Source organism: Macaca mulatta, chromosome 1 (genome assembly GCF_049350105.2).
Source record: "Macaca mulatta isolate MMU2019108-1 chromosome 1, T2T-MMU8v2.0, whole genome shotgun sequence".
Lineage (NCBI taxonomy): Eukaryota > Metazoa > Chordata > Mammalia > Primates > Cercopithecidae > Macaca > Macaca mulatta.
In genome coordinates this window covers 2,192,725-2,217,911 of record NC_133406.1, presented here as the reverse complement: position 1 = coordinate 2,217,911, position 25,187 = coordinate 2,192,725, and the positions used below count along the sequence as shown (strand labels likewise).

Here is a 25,187-nt window from a genome sequence, read left to right as displayed (position 1 = left end):
ACTGTGTGGGGGGGGAAGGTACCGTGGCTGGGGAGTATGTGGGGGGAAGGTACCGTGGCTGGGGAGTATGTGGGGGGAAGGTACCGTGGCTGGGGAGTGTGTGGGGGGACGGTACCGTGGCTGGGGAGTATGGTGGGGGAAGGTACCGTGGCTGGGGAGTATGGGGGGGGAAGGTACCGTGGCTGGGGAGTATGTGGGGGGGGAAGGTACCGTGGCTGGGGAGTATGTGGGGGGGGGAAGGTACCGTGGCTGGGGAGTGTGTGGGGGGACGGTACCGTGGCTGGGGAGTATGGTGGGGGAAGGTACCGTGGCTGGGGAGTATGGGGGGGGAAGGTACCGTGGCTGGGGAGTATGGTGGGGGAAGGTACCGTGGCTGGGGAGTATGTGGGGGGAAGGTACCGTGGCTGGGAGTATGGGGGGGAAGGTACCGTGGCTGGGGAGTATGTGGGGGGAAGGTACCGTGGCTGGGGAGTATGTGGGGGGAAGGTACCGTGGCTGGGGAGTGTGTGGGGGGAAGGTACTGTGGCTGGGGACTGTGTGGGGGGAAGGTACTGTGGCTGGGGACTGTGTGGGGGGAAGGTACCGTGGCTGGGGAGTGTGTGGGGGGAAGGTACTGTGGCTGGGGACTGTGTGGGGGGGGAAGGTACCGTGGCTGGGGAGTATGTGGGGGGAAGGTACCGTGGCTGGGGAGTATGTGGGGGGAAGGTACCGTGGCTGGGGAGTGTGTGGGGGGACGGTACCGTGGCTGGGGAGTATGGTGGGGGAAGGTACCGTGGCTGGGGAGTATGGGGGGGGAAGGTACCGTGGCTGGGGAGTATGTGGGGGGGGAAGGTACCGTGGCTGGGGAGTATGTGGGGGGGGGGGAAGGTACCGTGGCTGGGGAGTGTGTGGGGGGACGGTACCGTGGCTGGGGAGTATGGTGGGGGAAGGTACCGTGGCTGGGGAGTATGGGGGGGGAAGGTACCGTGGCTGGGGAGTATGGTGGGGGAAGGTACCGTGGCTGGGGAGTATGTGGGGGGAAGGTACTGTGGCTGGGAGTATGGGGGGGAAGGTACCGTGGCTGGGGAGTATGTGGGGGGAAGGTACCGTGGCTGGGGAGTGTGTGGGGGGACGGTACCGTGGCTGGGGAGTATGGTGGGGGAAGGTACTGTGGCTGGGAATATGGGGGGGAAGGTACCGTGGCTGGGGAGTGTGTGTGGAGAACGTACTCTGGCTGGGGTGTATGTTGGGGGGAAGGTACCGTGGCTGGGGAGTATGTGGGGGGGAAGGTACCGTGGCTGGGGAATATGTGGGGGGAACGTACTGTGGTTGGGGGCATTGGTGTGTCCGAGTTAAATTTTCTTCTGCCACTGTGGGAAGACAGTAGATAGTGTCCAGAATTGCTTTTGCAGAGGAGAAAAACCAACATTATTTTAAAATATGGAGATGGCTACCAGGGCAAACAGTGAAAAGATTGAAGAAAGTAACGAGAATACCGGGAAAGGGGAAAGGGTGGGCGGGAGACTGGTGGTTTCCATTAAAGCCTTTCAGAACAATTTGAAGTTTGACAGCTTAATTGAGATATAATTCACATACCATATAATTCGCCAACTTTCCACGCAATGGGTTTTAGTATACTCACAGAGCTGTGAAACTGTCAACAACCTAAATTTAGAATATTTTGTTTACTGACAAAACTGTTACTCCCCTTTCTCTACCTTCTCCCCTCCTCTCCCCTCCTCTCCCCTCCTCTCCCCTCCTCTCCCCTCCTCTCCCCTCCTCTCCCCTCCTCCCCCCTCCTCCCCCCTCCTCCCCCCTCCTCTCCCCTCCTCTCCCCTCCTCTCCCCTCCTCTCCCCTCCTCTCCCCTCCTCTCCCCTCCCCACAACATCCAGCCCAAGGCAGCTGCCAGTTTCTTTTCTATCTCTAGATTTTCTTATCCTGGAGGTTTCCTTCAAATGGAATCATACAGTGTGTGGTCTTTTGTCTCTGGCTTCTTGTACTTAGAATGACACGTCCAAGGTTTGTCCACGTTGTAATCTGTTAGAATTTCATTCCTTTTTGGCCGGGCGCGGTGGCTCACGCCTGTAATCCCAGCACTTTGGGAGGCCGAGGCGGGCGGATCACGAGGTCAGGAGATCGAGACCAGCCTGGCTAACACGGTGAAACCCTGTCTCTACTACAAATACAAAAAACTAGCCGGGCGAGGTGGCAGCGCCTGTAGTCCCAGCTACTCCGGAGGCTGAGGCAGGAGAATGGCGGGAACCCGGGAGGCGGAGCTTGCAGTGAGCTGAGATCCGGCCACTGCACTCCAGCCTGGGCGACAGAGCGAGACTCCGTCTCAAAAAAAAAAAAAAAAAAGAATTTCATTCCTTTTTATGGCTGAATTGCCCGATGTAAGGATAGACCACATTTTATTCAACCGTTCATCGGTGGATGGGCGTTGGGCTGTTTCCTCTTCGTGGCTATTATAAATATGCTGCCATGGAAAATTCATGTACGAGTTTTTGTGTGGACATGTTCTTTCTCTTGGCTATTTGAGGTTTTAAACTGGACTTGTATTCCTTTGAAAATATTTGAATTAAAAATTAGAGGCCGGGCACAGTGGCTCATGTCTGTAATCCCAGAGCTTTAGGAGGACAAGGAGGAGGGATTGCTTGAGGTCAGGAGTTTGAGACCAGCCTGGGCAACATAGCAAGACCCCATCTCTACAAAATATATAAATCTAAATGAATAAATATTAGAAAGGTACTGAAATGTTAGCGGTAGTTAGGTGATATTATAAATATAAAATTCTCTAACTTGAACATGTTACCATTAACATCAGAAAAATAAGATAAAAAATATGCAGTATTTCGTTTTCATAACAGCAGCTTAAACGGTGCTACCATTTTAGGAACGCAGAACCATGAACTATGCTTACAGGCATTTGTTGACATTCTCCTGTCATGTTTTAAAGCTAATTATGTTAATGGTACACTCCATCTTGAAAATATCACCAACGTTCAGTGAATCTAAAATTTGGTCTTGGGTCTCGTGTGCTAGGGCAAGTAAAAGGCTATGCTCTGTGTAAAAAACAATTTAAAAACAAAGTAATATTCTTCAGCACTAAAAACACGTTGATGAAGACGAGCATAGAGCCACAACGTTGGCAGAAGAGGGTGGCAAAGGCAGCCACAGACGTGAGTCGGCTAAGCTTTTGTTTTATAAACCAAATAATAATATCCAATAATAATCCCTTGTTAGTGTTAGCAATTAAGATGTCTGACTCTAGCATATTACACCAGAGTGACTTTCCTTGGATTTGCCTCCATATAACCAGAAAAATCCACCATCTTATTTAGCTGCAACATGATTTTGTAATCATATAAACATTTTGGTATGAAAAACAAACATTATCCTAAAATAGAGACGCTGAGAACTTCCATTTGGGGGAGGGGTTCGGAATGAAAAAATACAATCCCTTAGAGAAGGGACTCGAGAATGCGTACCTGGTGTTCTTGATTTCTCCCCTGGTTCTCAATTGCTTGAAAGAGCTCCTCACACACAGTTGGAATAATACCCTTGTTTGCACCAAACCCAATCATGGAATAGCTTTTCCCGGAGCCAGTTTGGCCGTAGGCTAGGAGGGTTGCGTTATAACCTTGCCAAGCGCTGTCCAGGATTCCCTGCCAAGGTCGTGGAAGACATCTCTCTGGAAAGACGACAGGTGGCGTGGCCAGCACCATCACTGGCATGCAGGGCTCCTCTTCCCTGCTTTCTCAGTCCTCTCAAATCCGAATAAATATCCTGGCTTTCAAAAATCCCACCTCAATTCGTACCATACGACCTGCTTGAAATACAACTCAGATGCAGCTTAGAACAGGTGGAGTGAAACTGAAAACAAAGGGATTTGTCGACTTGGAAAACACTGATCATTTACCTTCATGGACCACATCGGGTACATCCTGAACTAGCTAATCCCCATGGGCCATGAAATTGCGGACTTCACAGCCTTGCCAAAACATGGGCCAGGTCTTTAAAATTAAGCAATTAGATAAAAATGTCAAGGCACAGAAACCAGTCAAAGCATTTTCGACTACTTTATTCGTTAACTCAAACAATAACATCACAATGTAGCCACACACATTTTAGTCCTCTCTGGTGACGTCTCCGCTTTTTCTACTTTTTCCAGTGGTTCTGAAACACACACACACACACGCGCACCCCTTTTTAAAGTTAAAATAGAAATGTTTGTGCCACAGTTGCTGAAAGAGAGGGGATGTCATGTGGCTCCTTTTACCATCTGGGCTGCGGCCATCGACTGCAATAGTTCTCTTACTTGAGGCTGTTTCAAAGCGTGTATTTCTTCCTACTCTCTAATAGCAATGGTAAAGCACTAAGCATTAGATATTCCATTTATTACAGTATATACATTTGTATAATCTATTTCATGTGTCTGGGGAAAATGCACACACCAACATAGTGTGATTTACCTGAGGACAATAGACAATAACCAACGTTCACGTAATATTTGAGAAAGGGATAAAAATTCTTCCACCAAAAGGGTTAGGGGAGCTGACTACTTTTGCCCTGGGTCCTGAGATGGTTGAACACCAGGGGAGACAAGCTGAGAGGACCTGCCTTTTTGGGGGCTGAGGTGGGCAGATGACTTGAGGTCAGGAGCTCGAGACCAGCCTGGCCAACATGGTGAAATCCCGTCTCTACTAAAAATACAAAAATTAGCCGAGTGTGGTGGCGCATGCCTGTAATTCTAGCTACTTGGGAGGCTGAAGCAGGAGAACTGCTTGAACTTGGGAGGTAGAGGTTGCAGTGAGCCGGAACTGTGCCACTGCACTCCAGCCTGGGTGACAGAGGGAGACTCCATCTCAAAATAAATAAATAATAAAAAAAAGAAAATTACTTTTCATAAAAATATTTTTATATTATGTGTGTTTACTAGTAATGGACTTTTAATGTTTTTATTAACTGATGTTAATAAAACATCACCCTGTGTTTGTAACAAACCCTGGGCTCTAGGGTTACAATAGATTTCTTTAAAATATTTTATTTTCAAATATTATATTACTTCCTATATAATGCAAAATCTTAATATACTTCTGGTACCTGTCTCCTTTTTCTAGTGTTGTCATATTTTATTTCTGTATTTGTTTTGAATCCCAACAGAATTTATTATTCTTGCTTTGACAATCAATGATCTTTCTGAAAGATTCAAAATTAGAAAAAAAATTTCTTGGGCACAGTGTTCTAGGTTGAGAATTTATTTTCTTTTTTTTGAGGTGGAGTCTCATTCTGTCACCCAGGCTAGAGTGCAGTGGTGCAATCTTGGCTCACCGCAACCTCCATCTCCTGGATTCAAGCAACTCTCCTGCCTCAGCCTCCCTAGTAGCTGTGATGACAGGCATGTGCCACCATGCCCAACTAGTTTTGTTTTGTATTTTTTGGAGAGATGGGGCTTCACCATGTTGGCCAGGCTGGTCTGGAACTCCTGACTTCAAATGATCTACCTGCCTCGGCCTCTCAAAGTGCTGGGATTACAGGCATGAACTACTGCTCCTGCCCAAGCCTGAGAACTGCTTTCAGCTCTTAAGTCTCTCCCTTGTGTTCTAGCTCACAAAGTTCTGACAATGTATCTGCTGCCATTCTTGTTGTTCCTCCATCTTTTCTCACTTGTTTTTAAGATGTTATCACTGGATTATAGCAATTTAATTAAAATGGGGCTTACTGTGATTTTCCTTGTGTTTATTCTACTTAGGACTCATTGCTCTTCTTAGACCTGTGGGTTTGTAATTTCCATCAAATTTGGGAAAATTTCAGCCATAAATTCCTCAAGTATTTCTTGCACACACACCCCTCCCATTTCTTCTGTGACTCCAGTGACGTGTGGAGTTTAAGATTGTCCCACAGGTCACTGAGGCTGTGTTCATTTCCTCCCCATAACTGTTTCTCCTTGTCTGTCAAAACTCAGCCTAAACATCACAGCCTTTGTTAAACCATTCACCAAATATCCTGTCTAGATTGAATGACCACCTCACCTTCGTACCCCACTGTATCCCATACATCTGATCACAGAACCTGTAACATCTGAGTGCACTTTTCTTGCCTCTCCCCAAACCAAATTGTGAGCAACTTTAAGGCAGAGCAGTGCACAGCACATGATAAATGCTCATTAAAACAGAAGTTCTCTGATGCTCAGTGCCTCACACAGTTTGCTTATTTTGCTTGTCATATCATGCTTTTTTCAAGGTATGTCAGTACATTGGCAAAGGAACTGATTTGAGTATCTAAACATTACTTAGGCAATAGCTGTAGTTTTGGACCTCATATTCAGCATAGAAAAGGAGTAAATTTAAAGTCAAATTCTCATATGGAAGCATATATTGATGCTTGCATAAAATTATTGTACTTTCACACTGTGAACACATCATCAAAAATAAAACAACAAAAAACTGACAGTGAAGCTGTGTTTTAAAGCAACTTACCTGGCCTGCAAATTTACTACTAGGATCAGCTGAAATAAGGACACCATCTTTATCCTTTTGAAATCCATCGTGAGACCAATACGCCAGGTCAAAAGTAAATGTCTTCACATGCTCTGGGTTCTTAGGGTCCTGTATAGTGGTGGTGGTTCTGGAATGCATGGAAATCACACATTTGCTCCCCGAATTCTTCTCTCTCTACAGTCAAATTACAAATTCAGAGTCAATCATTCCAGTGTCTCTTTGTTATCCAAGTTCGTTGTTTTGCAAGTCTTCATACCTACTAAGAAGTTAAGCCAGAAACGTACCCTCCCCTCAGTTTGTTCTCTAACTGTGTTACTTCTAGCAGTTGTTACGACAAGCAGTTGTTCCTGCACTCCCTCGGAATTTCTGAAAGGCTGTCTCTAGTCATACTAACTTTCTGAGAAGAGCTGGCTCTCTAACACCCAACTATACTAATAACAATAACTACAGTAGTGGAGAGACTGAATTCCTGCATAACTGGTGAACTCCTCAGTAAAACTAGTGAAAAATTATCAATTAAAAAATGAAAAAAAAAAACCTTTTATTTTTTAATTTTTTAATTTTTTATTTTTTTATTATTATACTTTAAGTTCCAGGGTACATGTGTATAATGTGCAGGTTTGTTACATATGTATACTTGTGCCATGTTGGTGTGCTGCACCCATCAACTCGTCAGCACCCATCAACTCATCATTTACATCAGCTATAACTCCCAATGCCATCCCTCCCCCCTCCCCCCTCCCCACAATAGGCCCCGGTGTGTGATGTTCCCCTTCCCGAGTCCAAGTGTTCTCATTGTTCAGTTTCCACCTATGAGTGAGAACATGCGGTGTTTGGTTTTCTGTTCTTGTGATAGTTTGCTGAGAATGATGGTTTCCAGCTGCATCCATGTCCCTACAAAGGACACAAACTCATCCTTTTTTATGGCTGCATAGTATTCCATGGTGTATATGTGCCACATTTTCTTAATCCAGTCTGTCACTGATGGATATTTGGGTTGATTCCAAGTCTTTGCTATTGTGAATAGTGCTGCAATAAACATACGTGTGCATGTGTCTTTATAGCAGCATGATTTATAATCCTTTGGGTATATACCCAGTAATGGGATGGCTGGGTCATACGGTACTTCTAGTTCTAGATCCTTGAGGAATCGCCATACCGTTTTCCATAATGGTTGAACTAGTTTACAATCCCACCAACAGTGTAAAAGTGTTCCTATTTCTCCACATCCTCTCCAGCACCTGTTGTTTCCTGACTTTTTAATGATTGCCATGCTAACTGGTGTGAGATGGTATCTCATTGTGGTTTTGATTTGCATTTCTCTGATGGCCAGTGATGATGAGCATTTTTTCATGTGTCTGTTGGCTGTATGAATGTCTTCTTTTGAGAAATGTCTGTTCATATCCTTTGCCCACTTTTTGATGGGGTTGTTTGTTTTTTTCTTGTAAATTTGTTTGAGTTCTTTGTAGGTTCTGGATATTAGCCCTTTGTCAGATGAGTAGATTGCAAAAATTTTCTCCCATTCTGTAGGTTGCCTGTTCACTCTGATGGTAGTTTCTTTTGCTGTGCAGAAGCTCTTTAGTTTAATGAGATCCCATTTGTCAATTTTGGCTTTTGTTGCCGTTGCTTTTGGTGTTTTAGACATGAAGTCCTTGCTCATGCCTATGTCCTGAATGGTATTACTTAGGTTTTCTCCTAGGGTTTTTATGGTATTAGGTCTAACATTTAAGTCTCCCATCCATCTTGAATGAATTTTTGTATAAGGAGTAAGGAAAGGATCCAGTTTCAGCTTTCTACTTATGGCTAGCCAATTTTCCCAGCACCATTTATTAAATAGGGAAACAACCCTTCATGCTAAAAACACTCAATAAATTCGGTATTGATGGAATGTATCTCAAAATCATAAGAGCTATTTATGATAAACCCACAGCCAATATCATACTGAATGGGCAAAAACTGGAAAAATTCCCTTTGAAAACTGGCACAAGACAAGGATGCCCTCTCTCACCACTCCTATTCAACATAGTGTTGGAAGTTCTGGCCAGGGCAATCAGGCAAGAGAAAGAAATCAAGAGTATTCAGTTAGGAAAAGAAGAAGTCACATTGTCCCTGTTTGCAGATGACATGATCGTATATTTAGAAAACCCCATTGTCTCAGCCCAAAATCTCCTTAAGCTGATAAGAAACTTCAGCAAAGTCTCAGGATACAAAATTAATGTGCAAAAATCACAAGCATTCTTATACACCAATAACAGACAAACAGAGAGCCAAATCACGAATGAACTTCCATTTATAATTGCTTCAAAGAGAATAAAATACCTAGGAATCCAACTTACAAGGGATGTGAAGGACCTCTTCAAGGAGAACTACAAACCACTGCTCAGTGAAATAAAAGAGGACACAAACAAATGGAAGAAAAAACACCTTTTAAAACCTCTAGAAATGGTCCTAAGGACAAACAGCATGTGAAGAAACATCTATTCGTGGCCAGGTGCAATGGCTCACACTTGTAATCCCAGCACTTTGGGAGGCTGAGGCGGGCGGATGACTTGAGGTCAGGAGTTCGAGACCAGCCTGGCCAACATGGTGAAACCCCCTCTCTACTAAAAAATATAAAAATTATCTGGGTGTGGTGGCACACGCCTCTAATCCCAGCTACTCAGGAGGCTGTGGTATAAGAATCGCTTGAACTTGGGAGGTGGAGGCTGCAGTGAGCTGAGATGGCACAATGGCACACCAGCCTGGGTGACAGAGTGAGATTCTGTCTCAAAAAGAAAAAAAAAAAAAGCATCTATTCAAGAAAATGTACTAAAATTTGGTAAGAAAAGAGTTTGTGGTATTTTAAGCGAGATCATTTCTTTCCTTTCCTTTGCCAGCTCAGGAAGGTGGAGACTCCACTCCAGACGTCTGGAGCCAGTAACACACGGTTCTGTCTCTGCTCCAGATCCCAGCTGGAGGACTTTCTTCCCAGGAAGATCGAGATATTAGCATTTCTCATTCTGCCTCTCTCTACCTGTTAGTGAGGTCAAGTGTCAGGTTAACTGGGGGTCTCCCTTTCACACCCAGCTCCCACTCGAGGAATGGAGGCTCTGTTTTGGTTGCAGCATGCTGAGCTTACTGGAGTACTGACTACTTTTGCCCTGGGTCCTGAGATGGTTGAACACCAGGGGAGACAAGCTGAGAGGACCTTAGGCTAGGACCCCACCTCCACGGAGTACTCTGCTCCTAGAGCAGGCATGTCATGTGAAGAGCAGTTGACTATTGTTCACACATCTGTTTCCAGAGTCCTGGCTTAGAGATTTTGCCTGAGGCGATAATTAGGCCATACAACCCCTGGTGCCAAACATCTCTTCCTAAAGGAACTGACTTCATTTGTAATAGATTGGGGAAGTTCAAGCCTAAGGATGCCCTGGGGAGTGGTGGAAGTTGGGATGAAAGACAGCAGAGAAGAGTCACATACAAGTAAAAGTGTTCGCCCTCTAACTGGCAGGGACGAACTGGAGAATAAGATATTGGAAGGTCAAAAGTATCAAACACTGGTTTTAGAAACTTCCCTTCAAAGAAAGAATTTGATGGGATTCATTTGTAAAGCAATTTATACCCCAGGACATTGTTGAAAACAATAATCAGACAGCAAAGAGTGAAGTTTACAGCTGGGCATGGGCAAGGAAAGACAGTAAGGGGGACCTACCAAAACCATTGTTCTCCCAGCGTGACTGGGGTGGACCCAAAACTGTGCTTCCCTAAGGAACAAGGGTGGGTGCTGGGGGCCATAAGAGACTTCCTAAAACAATTCAGCCAGTCACTAAACAAACTGGCAAATAAAAGTTAAAAGGAACAAGCCACAGAGGAGAGGCAGAGCTAGTAGCCAGAGCCGCTACAATACATCTACAATGTGCAGTTTCTAAGGAAAAATTAGGAGGCACGCAAAGTAACAGGAAAGTATGACCCATACACTGGGGAAGAAACAGGCAACAAAAACAGAGTGACCAGATGCAGGATTCATCAGAAAAAGACTTTTAAAGTAGTCATTATAAACATATTCACAGAACGAAAGAAAACTATGATTAAAGAAAGGATAATAAAGGAATACTTTGAACAACTGAACACCAACAAATTAGATAACTTAGATGAAATAAATTCCTACAAAGGCAGAAATAACAGAAATTGACTCAAGAAAAAAATCTAAATTGACCTAGAACAAGGGAAGACATAGAAGTAGAAATGCTGGCTGGGCGCGGTGGCTCACGCCTATAATCCCAGCACTGTGGGAGGCCAAGGCAGGCGGATCCTGAGGTCAGGAGATCGAGACCATCCTGGCTAACCCGGTGAAACCCCGTCTCTACTAAAAATACAAAAAAATTAGCCGGACGTGGTGGTGGCGCCTGTAGTCCCAGTTACTCAGGAGGCTGAGGCAGAAGAATGGCATGAACCTGGGAGGCAGAGCTTGCAGTGAGCCAAGATTGAGCCACTGCACTCCAGCCTGGGCCACAGAGCAAGACTCCGTCTCAAAAAAACAAAAAACAAACACAAAAATACATGCCAGGCACGGTGGCTCATGCCTGTAATCCCAGCACTTTGGGAGGCTCAGGAAGGCAGATCACGAGGTCAGGAGTTCGAGACCAGCCTGACCAACATGGTAAAACCGTGTATCTACTAAAAATACAAAAATTAGCCGGGCGTGGTAGCGGGCGCCTGTAATCCCAGTTACTCAAGAAGCTGAGGCAGGAGAATCGCTTGAACCCAGGAGGCAGAGGTTGCAGTGAGCTGACATCACGCCACTGCACTCCAGCCTGGGCGACAGAGCAACACTCCATCTCAAAAAGAAAAAACAAAATTACAAACCATTATCTCTTATGAATATACATGCAAAAATCCTCAACAAAATACTATGAAACTAAATCCAGCAACATACAAAAAGAATTGCATACCATGACCAAATGGAATTTATCCTAGGGCTTCAAAGTTGGTTCAACAATGGAAATTACTGTATTAATTGTATTTTAAAATTTTCTCTGTATGTATGAAAAAAATACATACATACATATAGAAGCTTTGAGACATTTATTTACTTCCCCACATTACCAATCATGATTATGTCATGATTGAGTCGCTATGTCTTATATCTCCCCAGGAAAACATAGCACTATTCACTGTGGCATCCTATGGAGATCTACCCTTTATGATGGTTTGATATCCTGCAGCTCACCAGGGCTATCAGATTCCTAGAGATGGCAAACAACTTGCCTTTCATGTGCAAACCAACCAATCAAAGCCCACATCCCCAACTATCTCCTCTGTTTAACTCCTACACACCAATCAAAGCCCACATCCCCAACTACCTCCTCTGTCTAACTCCTCTACACCCACATCCCCAACTACCTCCTCTGTCTAACTCCTACACACCAATCAAAGTCCATATCCCCATCTGCCTCCTCTAACTCCTCTACACCCACATCCCCAACTACCTCCTCTGTCTAACTCCTCTACACCCACATCCCCAACTACCTCCTCTGTCTAACTCCTCTACACTCACATACCCAACTACCTGCTCTATCTAACTCCTCTACACCCACATCCCCAACTACCTCCTCTGTCTAACTCCTCTACACCCACATCCCCAACTACCTCCTCTGTCTAACTCCTCTACACCCACATCCCCAAGTACCTCCTCTGTCTAACTCCTCTACACCCACATCCCCAACTACCTCCTCTATCTAACTCCTACACACCAATCAAAGTCCATATCCCCAACTACCTCCTCTGTCTAATTCCTCTACACCCACATCCCCAACTACCTCCTCTGTCTAACTGGTATACACCAAAATCCATATCCCCATCTACCTCCTCTAACTCCTCTACACCCACATCCCCATCTACCTCCTCTGTCTAACTCCTCTACACCCACATCCCCAACTACCTCCTCTGTCTAACTCCTATACACCAATCAAAGCCCACATCCCCATCTGCCTCCTCCAACTCCTATACACCCACATCCCCAACTACCTCCTCTAACTCTTCTACACCCACATCCCCAACTACCTCCTCTGTCTAACTCCTCTACACCCACATCCCCAACTACCTCCTCTGTCTAACTCCTATACACCAATCAAAGCCCACATCCCCATCTGCCTCCTCTAACTCCTATACACCCACATCCCCAACTACCTCCTCTGTCTAACTCCTCTACACCCACATCCCCAACTACCTCCTCTGTCTAACTCCTCTACACCCACATCCCCAACTACCTCCTCTGTCTAACTCCTCTACACCCACATCCCCAACTACCTCCTCTATCTAACTCCTCTACACCAAGCCAGTACTTCCCCTGCTTTAAATCACCCCCAAGGCCAGGTACTAAACAACTAAAGACCACTCTTACAGGTCAGAGCCCACCAAAATTATTCATACTATCCAATCCTAACCTTGTCAAACTTGTCTCCTCTGCCTTGCCCATTGCTTCCTGCAGAAACGACGGCAAATGCTGTAAGTCCTGCTCTCTCCTCTCTTTTGCCTGTTCTTGGTACTTCCTCGTGTGGCTCTGCCTCCCTTTAACTGTGAAGCAGTTACATAGAGTTCATTCTTATGGGGACCCACAAAAATAAAAAAATATATATATAAGGCCGGGCGCGGTGGCTGAAGCCTGTAATCCCAGCACTTTGGGAGGCCGAGGCAGGTGGATCACGAGGTCAGGAGATCGAGACCAACCTGGCTAACACGGTGAAACCCCGTATCTACTAAAAATACAAAAAATTAGTGGGACGTGGTGGCGGGCGCCTGTAATCCCAGCTACTTGGGAGGCTGAGGCAGGAGAATGGCGTGAACCCGGGAGGCGGAGGTTGCAGTGAGCCGAGATTGTGCCACTGCACTCTAGCCTGGGTGACGAGTGAAAAACTGTCTCAAAAATAAATAAATAAATAATAAAAGATTAGGAATACATTTAATGAAAGAAGTACAAACCACATTCTGAAAGCTGTATGACTGTTTTTCTTTTTTTTTTCTTTTTTCTTTTTTTTTGTGAGACAATCTTGCTCTGCTGCCCAGGCTGGAGTGCAGTGGCCGGATCTCAGCTCACTGCAAGCTCCGCCTCCCGGGTTCACGCCATTCTCCTGCCTCAGCCTCCTGAGTAGCTGGGAACACAGGCACCACCACCACGCCTGGCTAATTTTTTGTATTTTTAGTAGAGACGGGGTTTCACCGTGTTAGACAGGATGGTCTCGATCTCCTGACCTCGTGATCCGCCTGCCTCGGCCTTCCAAAGTGCTGGGATGACAGGCGTGAGCCACCATCCCCGCCAGCTATATGACTTTATTGAAAGAAACTAAGAAACCAAAGACTGGAAAAACATCCTATGTTCATGGATCAGAAGACTTACGGTCATTTGGAAGGCAGAATTCACCAAACTAATATACAGATCCAGTGCGATCCCTGTGAGAACCCACTCGACTTCTTTGTAGAAAATGCTGAGCTAATTTTTTTTTTTTTTCTTCTGGAGACGGAGTCTCACTGTCACCCAGGCTGGAGTGCAATGGCACAGTCTCAGCTCACTGCAACCTCTGCCTCCTGGGTTCAGGCAATTCTCCTGCCCCAGCCTCCTGAGTAGCTGGGATTACAGGCGCCCCCCATCATGCCTGGCTAATTTTTGTATTTTTCTTAGAGATGAGGTTTTACCGTGTTGATCAGGCTGGTCTCGAACTCCTCATCGCAGGTGATCCACCCATCTCGGCCTCCCAAAATGCTGGGATTACAGGCGTGAGCTGCCATGCCTGGCCATGATGAGCTGCTTCAGAAATTCATATGGATTGCAAAGGACCCATAGTAGCTAAAACAATCTTGAAAATGAAGAAAAAAGTGGAATTTACACTCCCTGATTTCACAACTTAATACCAACCAACAGTAATGAAGGCAGTGTGGTACTGACAAGGGCAGACATACAAATTAATAGAATTGAGTCCAAAAATAAACCCTGACATCTATGGTCAGCTGATTTTCAACAAGGCTGCTAGAACCATCCAATGGGGAAAAGAAGAGCCTTTTTAAGAAATGATACTGGGAGAACTAGATAGCTATGTGAGAATGAAATTGGCTGGATGCAGTGGCTCATGCCTGTAATCTCAACTCTTTGGGAGGCTGAGGTAGGGGGATAACTTGAGGTTAGGAGTTTGAGACCAGCCTGGCAACATAGTGAGACCCTATCTCTATTTAAAAAAAAAAAAAAAAAAAAAATGTTGGGCACAGTGGCACATACCTATAGCCCTAGCTATTTTGGAGGCTGAAGTACGGGGAGTGCCTGAGCCTGGGATTTGAGGTTACAGTGAGCTATGATCATACCACTGCCCTCCAGCCTGGGTGACAAAGGGAGACTGTTTCTTTATAAAAAAAAATTGATCTCTTACTATATACAACATTACCTCGAATTAAAAGCATAAATGTAAGAGCTAAAACTATAAAAGCCTTAGAAGAACAGGAATAAATCTTCATGGCCTTGCATTGGACAAAGGATTCTTGGATATGCCATCTAAAGCAAAGCAATAAAATTGCCAACATTTAAAATGTTTCTGCTTCAAAGAACACCGATAATGTGAAAAATACAATCCACGGAATGGGAGGAAAATTTTCAAATCATGTATCTGATAAGGATTCATATTCATAATCTATAAAGATCAGCTCAATAATAAAGACAATCCAGTTTAAAAAATGAGCAAAGAATCTGAATTGATACTTCTCCAGGAAGATATACAAATAAATACCCCTAAAAAGATGCTTGATACCATTAGTCACTAGAGAAATGTAAATCATAGCCACGATATGCCACTTCATTTCAGCTAGGATGACTGTAATTGGAAAGTCGGGTAACAGTTGTTGGCAGGGATGTGAACAATTTGGAACCCTTATGTACCGCCGTTGGGAATGTAAGTTGGTACAGCTGCTTTAGAGGACAATCTGGGAATATCTCAAATGATTAAACATAGCTACCGTATGGCTCAGCAATTCAATGCTTAGGTATATAACCAAGAGAAATGAAAGCATGCCCACACAAAAACTTGTACACAAATGTGTGTACCAGTCATTAATAATAGGCAAAAGGCAGAACCAACTGAAGTGTCCTGCTGATGAACAAAACCGTGTGTATCCACAAAATAGAATCCTGAATATTCACCAGCCATAGAGAATGACATTTTGATATAGGTTGCAACATGGGTGGACCTTGAAAACACGCTGTGTGAAAGTCAGTCACAAAAGACTGTATATGATTCTACTCATAGGAAACACCCAGGAAGGGAAATCTGCAGGGGACATTAGTGGTTGCTTAGGGACGGGAAATAGGATAACTAAAAGGTACAGAAATTCTTAGGTGAGGAAATGTTCTGAGATTGACTGTGGTGATGGTTGCACATATCTGAACATATTTAAAACCACTGAATTGTATACTTTGAATTGTATTACCCCAAAGTTGTTTAAAAGAGATTATGGTGAAAAACGTAGCAGCTGAAATAGTTCTCAGGCACTGTGCTCTGCGATATACGTACGTATTTCCTCTGTTACTTACGATAGCAATCTTGGGAAGTGTCGAGCCCATTTTACAGATAAACTGAGGCCCAGAGAATATACTGAGAATATATTGCCTTTTTTTTTTTTTTGGAAACAGAGTCTCACTCTGTCTCCCAGGCTGGAGTACAGTGGTGTGATCTTGGTTCACTGCAGGCTCTGCCTCCCGGGTTAAAATAATTCTCGTGTCTCAGCCTCCCAAGTAGCTGGGACTACAAGTGTGCGTGACCACACCCGGCTAATTTTTGTATTTTTAGTAGAGATGGGGTTTCACCATGTTGGCCAGGCTGGTCTTGAACTCGGCCTCCCAAAGTGCTGGGATTACAGGTAAGCCACTGTACCCAGCAATATATTGCTTCTTATAATGAAAGTGTCATAAACTAGGTTCTCTGATCCCACAATGAACATAAGCATTAGATATGGAGTTAGAAAATTAGGCAGTGTCCAGGTCACCGAGGCCTTGTAAACTGTAAAACTTTATTTTCAATAAACTGAAAGGTTTTGAGCAGAGAGCTCCATGATAGTTTTACATGTAGTTTTCTCTTACTGCTAGGTAAAGAATGGATTGGGGGTGGCAAGTTCATGTAGGAGGTATTGCAGTTGTCTAGGCAGGATGATCTCTGTCTACGGTAGTCCCTTGTCTGCAGTTTCACTTTCTGTGGTTTGTTACCAGCAGTCAACCAGAATCTGAAAATATGAAATGGAAAATTCCAGAAATACCTTGTATGTTTTAAATTGTGCCACCAGTCTAAGAAGTGTGTGAAAATCTCATGCCATCCCACTGTCCTGCCTGGATGTGAATCATCCTTGTCTAGCATATCCATGTGGAGTCGCTTAGTAACCATCTTGGTTACCAGATGACCGTGGTGGCACTGCAGTATTTATGCCCCTGTTATTTTTATCATGGCCCCAAAGTACAAGAGTCTGTGACTAATTTATACACTATCACAGGTATGTATGTACAGGGAAAAAATGTAGTGTATATATAGGGTTAGGTTCCACCTGTGGTTTCAGGAGTCCACTGGGGGCCTTAGAACACAGCCCCTGTGGCTACAGAGCAAGCACTGCACCTGCAAGCTGTCTCCGGAATCCATCCTCTGTACTCCCTGCTTAGACCATTCTAGTCCAAGCTAGTCAACTTTGGTGGTGAACCTGAATACAATGCAATCTTTTTGTAAAGGGAACCTAAAGGTTCTGTAAATACATGACTGTTTTAGTGCCTAATCCTACAAGTCCTTATTTACTGTTTAAAACTTGCAGTTACTCATCCTGGCAATATTAGACGTCAGTGAAAATGACAGCAGCAATAACCACTTGCGTCGTTGCTGACGGTCTGTTTGGGCCAAAGCAGTTAATATACTGGTCACAAATTCATTCTTGGGTATTTTTTGATCAGTTGCCTTAGAAACCATGCTACTTTCGAAGCCTTAAATAGCAGCTACACTTACCTAGTTATACATATACCTGGTTACGTAATTACACAGCTGTGCCCAGCTGTTGAACTATTCTCCACAATATAGATGAATGCAGAGGCACAGCACAGACAGAACTGATTCCAGCTGAAGATGTACAAAGTAATATTGATGATGGTAAAAGCAGGAAGACCTCATATAAGGTCATTCCATTGCAGCCCATTCAGGACCAGGCCTTTACATATTGTTTTGTCGAGCAAGTCTTTACTGACATTTTACTAAGCCTTTACAGTCCTCTCAAATGCTTCTATCTACATGTAGGAAGCCTTCAGTATCTATCCAGGCAGAATTAACTATACCTGATCTGAGTCTATTGTTTACCTCACTATGATACTAAATACCTTAGTTTAACCAGTGCTGTTATCATCAGATACATAGTTGCTACAAGGTCCGAGAATATCATTCATGTGCTATCCTAAAATGCTGTAGCAACACATTTTAATGAGCAGTGTTTTTATTCAAGCTATATAAAGACATTTATACATAAGTACATACATTCATTTAAAATATATATAAAGTTCATTTAGAACAGGCAATTTGTTTGCTTATGATCTACATTCACAGAGGGGGAAAAAGTACATTTATTAAAAACAGGTATCACACATCTATATTCACCAAATTGCGTTGGTTTAAAAAAGCATTAACTTGACAAACATCTCATCCATATTTATTGTGCTACTTGCGCAAAGGAGTAAAACTGTTTGCTGAATAATGTTTAGATCTTTAAATTAATTCAACAAGTTCATTTAAATAAGTTCAATATTCCATAAATGACAAGCAGCTTAAATACAAGTTTGATAACTATCATTAAAAAAGTAGTAAAATCAAAGTCAGTGAAATTTTCAACAAGGCAGCGTAACATCCATCACTAACCTGACTAAAAGGCCGCACTCGCACTGCTACTTTCACACTGTCCATACTTGGCGTAGGCATTTTCATCAGTTTCTCATTATCCATATTATTTGGTAGAAAAATAAATGCAGAGAGCACACTGCTTATGCTTCACATTAAAACATTAAAAGCTTAGCCCACAAAAGCAGTTCGTTTCTAGGCGATCAATTATTAATAGTCCATTCGTTACACACTATCAATTGCCTGTTATAAATTATTTTACAACACTTATTTATTGATGAATGTTAGAGCCTACACGAAGTATCATTGCGTAATTGCACAGTTGTACTGTAGAGAACAGGGCGTGTGCTGCTTCTTTCCTTTTCTACATCTACTCACTCTCTCCCAACCTTAATAATCTGTGCCTGAGGTTCTGTGAGAATTTGCCAGTTTTAAAACCTGAATATTAAGGGATTTCTGTGGTTCGGTAGCAAGCTCCTTCACAGCAATATTATAAAAATTTGTTCAGACATCTCATCCTATCAATATTAGGCACATACAAGATGCACTCCATATCCATAAACAGGTTTATTTTACTTTCCCTTTGAAACCCTTTGATAAGGTTGCAAGTGAGCAGTGAACCGGTCAATCTAACCTGGATTAGTCTTTGACTAAGACTTTGAAGAGTCTGTAAGCTTGCTGAATAAGAGATGCCAACATATTGTTAACCAATACTTGGATTATTCATTTGAGGTAGATTACACAAAATTTGTGAAACTACAAAGATGGCAAAATTACATGCCCATAATTCAATTTTAACATAGTAACAGCCAAAAGCAAAAAAAAAACAAAACATTTTATGATTAGAAATCTGAATCACAGAATCAAAGTGCATAAATTATAAAATAGTAACTGTAAAAAGAAATATCAATAGTTCAATCATCCCCATTTTAAGACTGGTCTAATATTTTCATTATAGAGAAAATGAGACCAATGAGCATATAAAACTATCCAAACAGATACCCCTCCCTTTCAAAAACCAACAGACACAAACAACTGTGAAGTATACATTTTATTTAACATTCCATTAAGAAGCCATATTTACATATTATATAAATGTATGAAGTCTTAATATAAAATAGAAAAATTGCCTGGACTGAAACAATCACTCCATATGGAGTTACTTACTTATTGAAGACCTTCTGTTTACATAAAAATTTACAATAATTTATATAAATTATTTTCTTCCAAACTAGATATTTAATAATCCACACTATTCTGATGACTTTACAAATAGGTGTACATTAAAAACTTCCCAAGAAATTACAGCATTTTTCTGCGTAAAATTTGCTTTGGATACGAAGATAGTTTCTTTCTGCTCCTTCCACGACCTGTTCCTGTCACTTCTGTAGTTTTTCTTGGTTTGCTCTTGACTCTGTCAACTGGGCTAGCCAAGGGGGAAATCAGCCGAATTTCTATGGGAGGAGGTGACCAAGCACTTTCTTTTTCTGTGTTTCTGAAAAAAAAAAAAAGATATGATCAAGTAAGAATAAACACATTACGCTATAAAATAAAACTGGCTTCCCAACATGTTGAGAGAAACCTTAGGGACTGCTTAGTGCTTTCATTTTATAAAAGATGTAATGGTTTCAAGAGAACTGAAGTGAAGCTTTAAGTCACATAAGCTAATCAGAAGCAGAGTTAAGGTTTCATTAAGGGGAATTTTTCCTTTTCGATTAGAATATTTACAAACAATTATTCAATTATTGAATTTTCCTCTAAATGTTTCAAATGTATGAAAAAATACTGCTGGATTACAAGGATGGGCCGAGTACCAGTAGTCAGCCCAGGGGATGAGAGCCCCGCAGGCCCATCAGAACTGTGAATGATCAAACACCAGCAATTAGCAAAGATCCACAGAATTTCACACACAAGAGTTTCTCAAATAGATACGCCAGTATATATATATATGTAAATAGTGATATTAGTCATAGTGTTATTAAATCAGTTTTTAAATAAAATGCATCAACTTGTACTTTTATTAAATTCAACCCTGCCTACTAAGCACAGCATAAACAAGATTCTGTGTAACAAATATATCTGAAATGGAGTAATCTTCCCATGGATGCAGTTTTATTGCTTTTTGTAAAATAATTGCAGGATTTTAAAATGTATCATTATTTTTTAGTAATTTTCCTAACAAAGAGGTAAACCATCACACTTCCCTCCCCTACTTTGTTTTTCTGCAAAAACCAGAAAGATCCACTGGGAACTAAACTGCCCCCACCCTACCATCCTCCTCTTATTATTTTATTTTTATTCCTCCCATGCTCCTTTTATTTTTTATTTTTTTTTGTTTTTGTTTTTGTTTTTTTGTTTTTTTTTTGAGACGGAGTCTCGCTCTGTCGCCCAGGCTGGAGTGCAGTGGCCGGATCTCAGCTCACTGCAAGCTCCGCCTCCTGGGTTCACGCCATTCTCCTGCCTCAGCCTCCCGAGTAGCTGGGACTACAGGCGCCCGCCACCACGCCCGGCTAGTTTTTTGTATTTTTTAGTAGAGACGGGGTTTCACCGTGTTAGCCAGGATGGTCTCGATCTCCTGACCTCGTGATCCGCCCGTCTTGGCCTCCCAAAGTGCTGGGATTACAGGCTTGAGCCACCGCGCCCGGCCCCATGCTCCTTTTAAAAGGACTGGGCTTTCATGCTATTAATATATAAAGAAATCGGCCGGGCGCGGTGGCTCACGCCTGTAATCCCAGCACTTTGGGAGGCCGAGGCGGGCGGATCACGAGGGCAGGAGATCGAGACCATCCTGGCTAACACGGTGAAACCCAGTCTCTACTAAAAAATACAAAAAACTAGTTGGATGAGGTGGCGGGCGCCTGTAGTCCCAGCTACTCGGGAGGCTGAGGCAGGAGAATGGCGTGAACCCAGGAGGCGGAGCTTGCAGTGAGCTGAGATCCGGCCACTGCACTCCAGCCTGGGCGGCAGAGCGAGACTCCGTCTCAAAAAAAAAAAAAAAAAAAATATATATATATATATATATATATATATAAAGAAATAAAGAAATCCACCTTCAGCAGCACCTGTAGTCCCAGCCACTTGGGAGGCTGAGGCAAGAGAATCCCCTGAACCTGGGAGGCAGAGGTTGCAGAGAGCCAAAATCACACCACTGCACTCCAGCCTTGGCGACAGAGCGAGACTGTCTCAATCAATCAATCAATCAATCAAGAACAGAACAGAAGGTCATACTTGCTTGCTTGTTTTGTTTTTGATGTCCTGATTCGCTTCGCTTTTGGCTTTCCCACAGTTTCTACTGATTGTGCATCATCTTTCTATGGGTTAAACATTTTAAAAAGTTAAGTACTAAACACGAAACTAATTTTAAAACTTCTATACTGAGACAAGGAATACTATAGCCAAACACTGCTGATGAATTCAAACTTGCCAGTGCAAAACTGACTCCTTTTCTGATGCTTTTTAGTAGAAATCTTAGTCATGTAGGCCTGTTCTTTATTCCTACAATTCAACTCATCTCCAAGTTACGATCAGTTTTATTTTTGAATGTTTCCACTGTCTACTGCCTTCTGTACCCACTCCCTTTGTCCATATCCAGGCTCTCGGTTTCTAAGTAGACAACCAGAGACTATTCTCTCCTACCCACATTTCATCTTTCATAGAAACTACCTGCAATATACACATGGCTATTCACAATGAACACTCCTCATCTGCCTGCTACTGCCATGCTCTGAGCCTTTGCCTCTGCCATTTACCCTGTCAGGAGGAATGCCTGTCTCCTCTAACCTTGGTCTATAAAGTATTTCAGTATAAATGATTTGAAATAATTGTTTTCATCTCAATGAAACTGTGTATCTCAGTTGAACTGCAGGTGCTTGACAGACAAGGAATTTGCCTGAATTATTTTGTGTAATTTACAGAGTAACAGACTCATGGCAGACAATTCAATCAATGCTTATGAATTAACATTCATAAACATAAGGGACTTGCACTCAACCCCTCAACTATTTCTTTAAAAAACACCCAGGTAATTCTGATGGACACTAGAATTTAAAAACCTTTCCACAAACAGGTAATTTAAACTAGAACTGCCAGTAAAATATCATCGGTAACATACCACAAATGTGTCTTAAAGGTAAGGAGGGTCTCCAAAGGGGCAGACAAGACCATTTTTGGCTTTTAGTACACATGACTGTTATCTTTAAGACATTTACTTAAACAAAATTTAAAATCATTAAAATTTAAATAAAATTAAAACAAAACATTAAAAAAAAAAAAAGTACGTTTTAACAAACACAAATAAAATCATGCATTTCTTACCAGTTCATCTTCAAGCTTGTTCTTATTGGATGTGTTTTTTTGTCTGCTCCTTAAAGTAGGAGGTGAGATGACAAACTGAGAAGATAAATCCGAAACTAATTCTTTCAACTGTGCAGGAACCTCTATTTTTTTAGCTAAAAAAAGTTGAAAAAACTGTTATTTGTATCTTTATATATGTGTGCAAATATATAACTACAATAAAAACCTGGAACAAATGATGTACTTTAGAAAGATGCAAACATCCCCAAACCTGGAAACCATTAGTATTGTAACCTAATTATCCATGTTAGCAGAGAAATGACAGGAAAAATCCCAGCATCATTTGGGTAAGCCAAATGTGTGGGACGATTTAATGCTTCAAACTAAAAAGCGCTACAATATAAAGACAGGCCATGAAAGCAGGTACAGAACTGTTTGTTTAGTCTATTTCTTTTAATCCTTACTGCTCCTCAAGCATTCTGGGGAGGGAAAGCATTAATCCTATATGTAACCTGAGCTAGTCTGTGCCGTAACTACTGCTATTCCAGACACGTTATTTACAAAGTAGGTTTTTTATTATCAAAAAAGAGAAACTCTAGCCAGTTCATTTTGAACTGCTTGTTCCAGTCAAACAGAAAAGCTCATGTCCACAAAAGGAGAAAGTGCCAGGTGCAGTGGCTCACCACTGTAATTCCAGCACTTTGGGAGGCTGAGGCAGGAGGACAGCTTAAGGCCAGGAGTTCAAGACCAGCCTGATCAACGAAGTGAGAGCCCTGTCTCTAAAAAAGTTCTAAAAAGATCAGCCCATGTGGTGGTGCACGCCTGTGGGGTCAGCTACTTGGGAGGCTTGAGTCTGGGAAGTTGAGGCTACAGTGAGCCACGATTGTGCCACTGCACTCCAGCCTGGGTAACAGAGTTAAAAGCTAACAGGAAGATATTCCATAGATAAATAAAAATGGTTTAAACAACAATTGGTTTAAAATAAGGAATTAAAAACATTTACCACACAGACCTTTTTTTTTTTTTTTTTAACTATAGGGCCCCCATATTAAAAGCAATCATCAATGTAATTACAGAGGAGCACAGTTCAGTTTAATCAGTCTGACGGAGTAAATCCCACCTTCAAGTAACTTAAAGCTGTCTGTGCATCAGTTTCTATAAAATAAGGTTAATAATTGCATCGATCTCAAAATTGTTCCGAGGATGAAAGAAGTAGAACAATGTGTGGCATGGTAGTGGTAAGTGCCTACACATGTTCGCATTTGTTATATAAATCCCATTTCATTTATAAACCCTTGAAATAAAATTATAGTTCAATGTTATCTCAGCTACTGGGACAGTCAAGAGTTCTATCAGATATCAAATTCTGCTTTTAAAGTATATGATTCTTTAAAAAAAATTTTTTGTGGGTACACAGTAGGTATATATAAGCATATGATTCTTAAAAAAAGAAATAACAGAGTTGATATCAGAAATAATCTCTGCTCCCAGTTTGTAAATGGCAGAAATGGCAACGGTCTACTGGTGGTCTCTCTTTTGGTTTCAAGAAACAGATTAACAAAAATACTACATTTTTATAACGAAAATTATACATTCTACAACTCTCTTTTAGACTACCTGAAAAGACAATTTCTTTCACTTTTCATAATCTTCACCAAGCTTTCCTACTCCATTTCAAATATATAAAGAAATACAAAAATATACTATCACATGCAAAAATAGCCTCCACCATTTTTTCCATATGCTTCTATTATAGCACAGATGAGACTTTGAGTGTGTGTCAATTCTTTACCCATCTCTGTTTTGAGGATTAAGGAGTTCAAAAGACCTAGGTTCAAACCCAACTGTGTGCGAGTAAATGACTCTGAGAATTCAGAGAGCGCTGATGTACAGCATGTGCTGATTTCTAAGGTATAAATGTGCCTCCTGTGGCCAGTGCAAACCATGGCTGGGTTACAAGTTCTTGGATATTTAACAATTGGCTCTTACCAGCCAGTAGCAGCACTAGTAGCTCCAGGACAACACAGCTTATTCCCTGGGTGATGTGAACGCTCAGTCTCAATGAACTTCAAGTTCCTCAATGAGGATAGAAGGAAGTAAAAGTACCTATACTTCACTGGGTTGCAGTGGGAATCAAATGATATATGAACGTCATGTATCTAGCATGGCCTTAGGTATACAGCAAGCCCTTCTTAATATTTGCTGTATGAAATGTGAAGTTTCATATTCATTTAGTAAAACACAAAATTCTATGATAATTTCTTCACTATGTTTCAATAAAATAAAGGACCACCTCTAGCCTTCCAATCATATAGTAGACCTACACCCAGTCTTCTCTGCACCTCCATCCCTATGTAAAACGAAGTTTAGAATATAAATAGGCACAAGGGACAAGGTATGGTAACAGTATAAAGGGCAGAGGAAGATAGGAAGCTATGTCCCAGAGTGGTCATTGCTTTGCTAAAGTAGTGAGTCCTCGTAAGAACCCCTGTAAGGTACGCACTACCACATTCATTCTAGGATGAGGAAACAAGGCACAGA

The 25,187-nt window shown here is 42.3% G+C and overlaps 2 protein-coding genes across 10 annotated transcripts in view; both read right to left on the bottom strand.

The window, feature by feature from the left end:
• Positions 1–18,419, bottom strand: part of LOC100428043 (kinesin-like protein KIF28P) — a 70,204-nt gene extending 51,785 nt beyond the window's left edge. The window contains 4 exon segments of the mRNA XM_077997610.1: positions 3,469–3,647; positions 3,650–3,671; positions 6,460–6,654; positions 18,375–18,419. Coding sequence (XP_077853736.1) covers positions 3,469–3,647; positions 3,650–3,671; positions 6,460–6,654; positions 18,375–18,419 — 441 coding nt within the window.
• AHCTF1 (AT-hook containing transcription factor 1) overlaps positions 17,938–25,187 on the bottom strand; it is a 100,210-nt gene continuing 92,960 nt past the window's right edge. For 7 of the 9 annotated variants that reach the window (XM_015127953.3, XM_077997932.1, XM_077997937.1 and 4 more), the window contains 3 exons: positions 22,668–22,801; positions 21,582–21,664; positions 17,938–19,848 (listed from right to left, as the gene is read on the bottom strand). In XM_015127953.3, the coding sequence (XP_014983439.1) occupies positions 19,656–19,848; positions 21,582–21,664; positions 22,668–22,801 (410 nt within the window). In that variant the 3' untranslated portion in view covers positions 17,938–19,655. The remainder of the gene's footprint in view (positions 19,849–21,581; positions 21,665–22,667; positions 22,802–25,187) is intronic. The other 2 variants (XR_013415861.1, XR_013415862.1) reach the window with 1 other exon arrangement.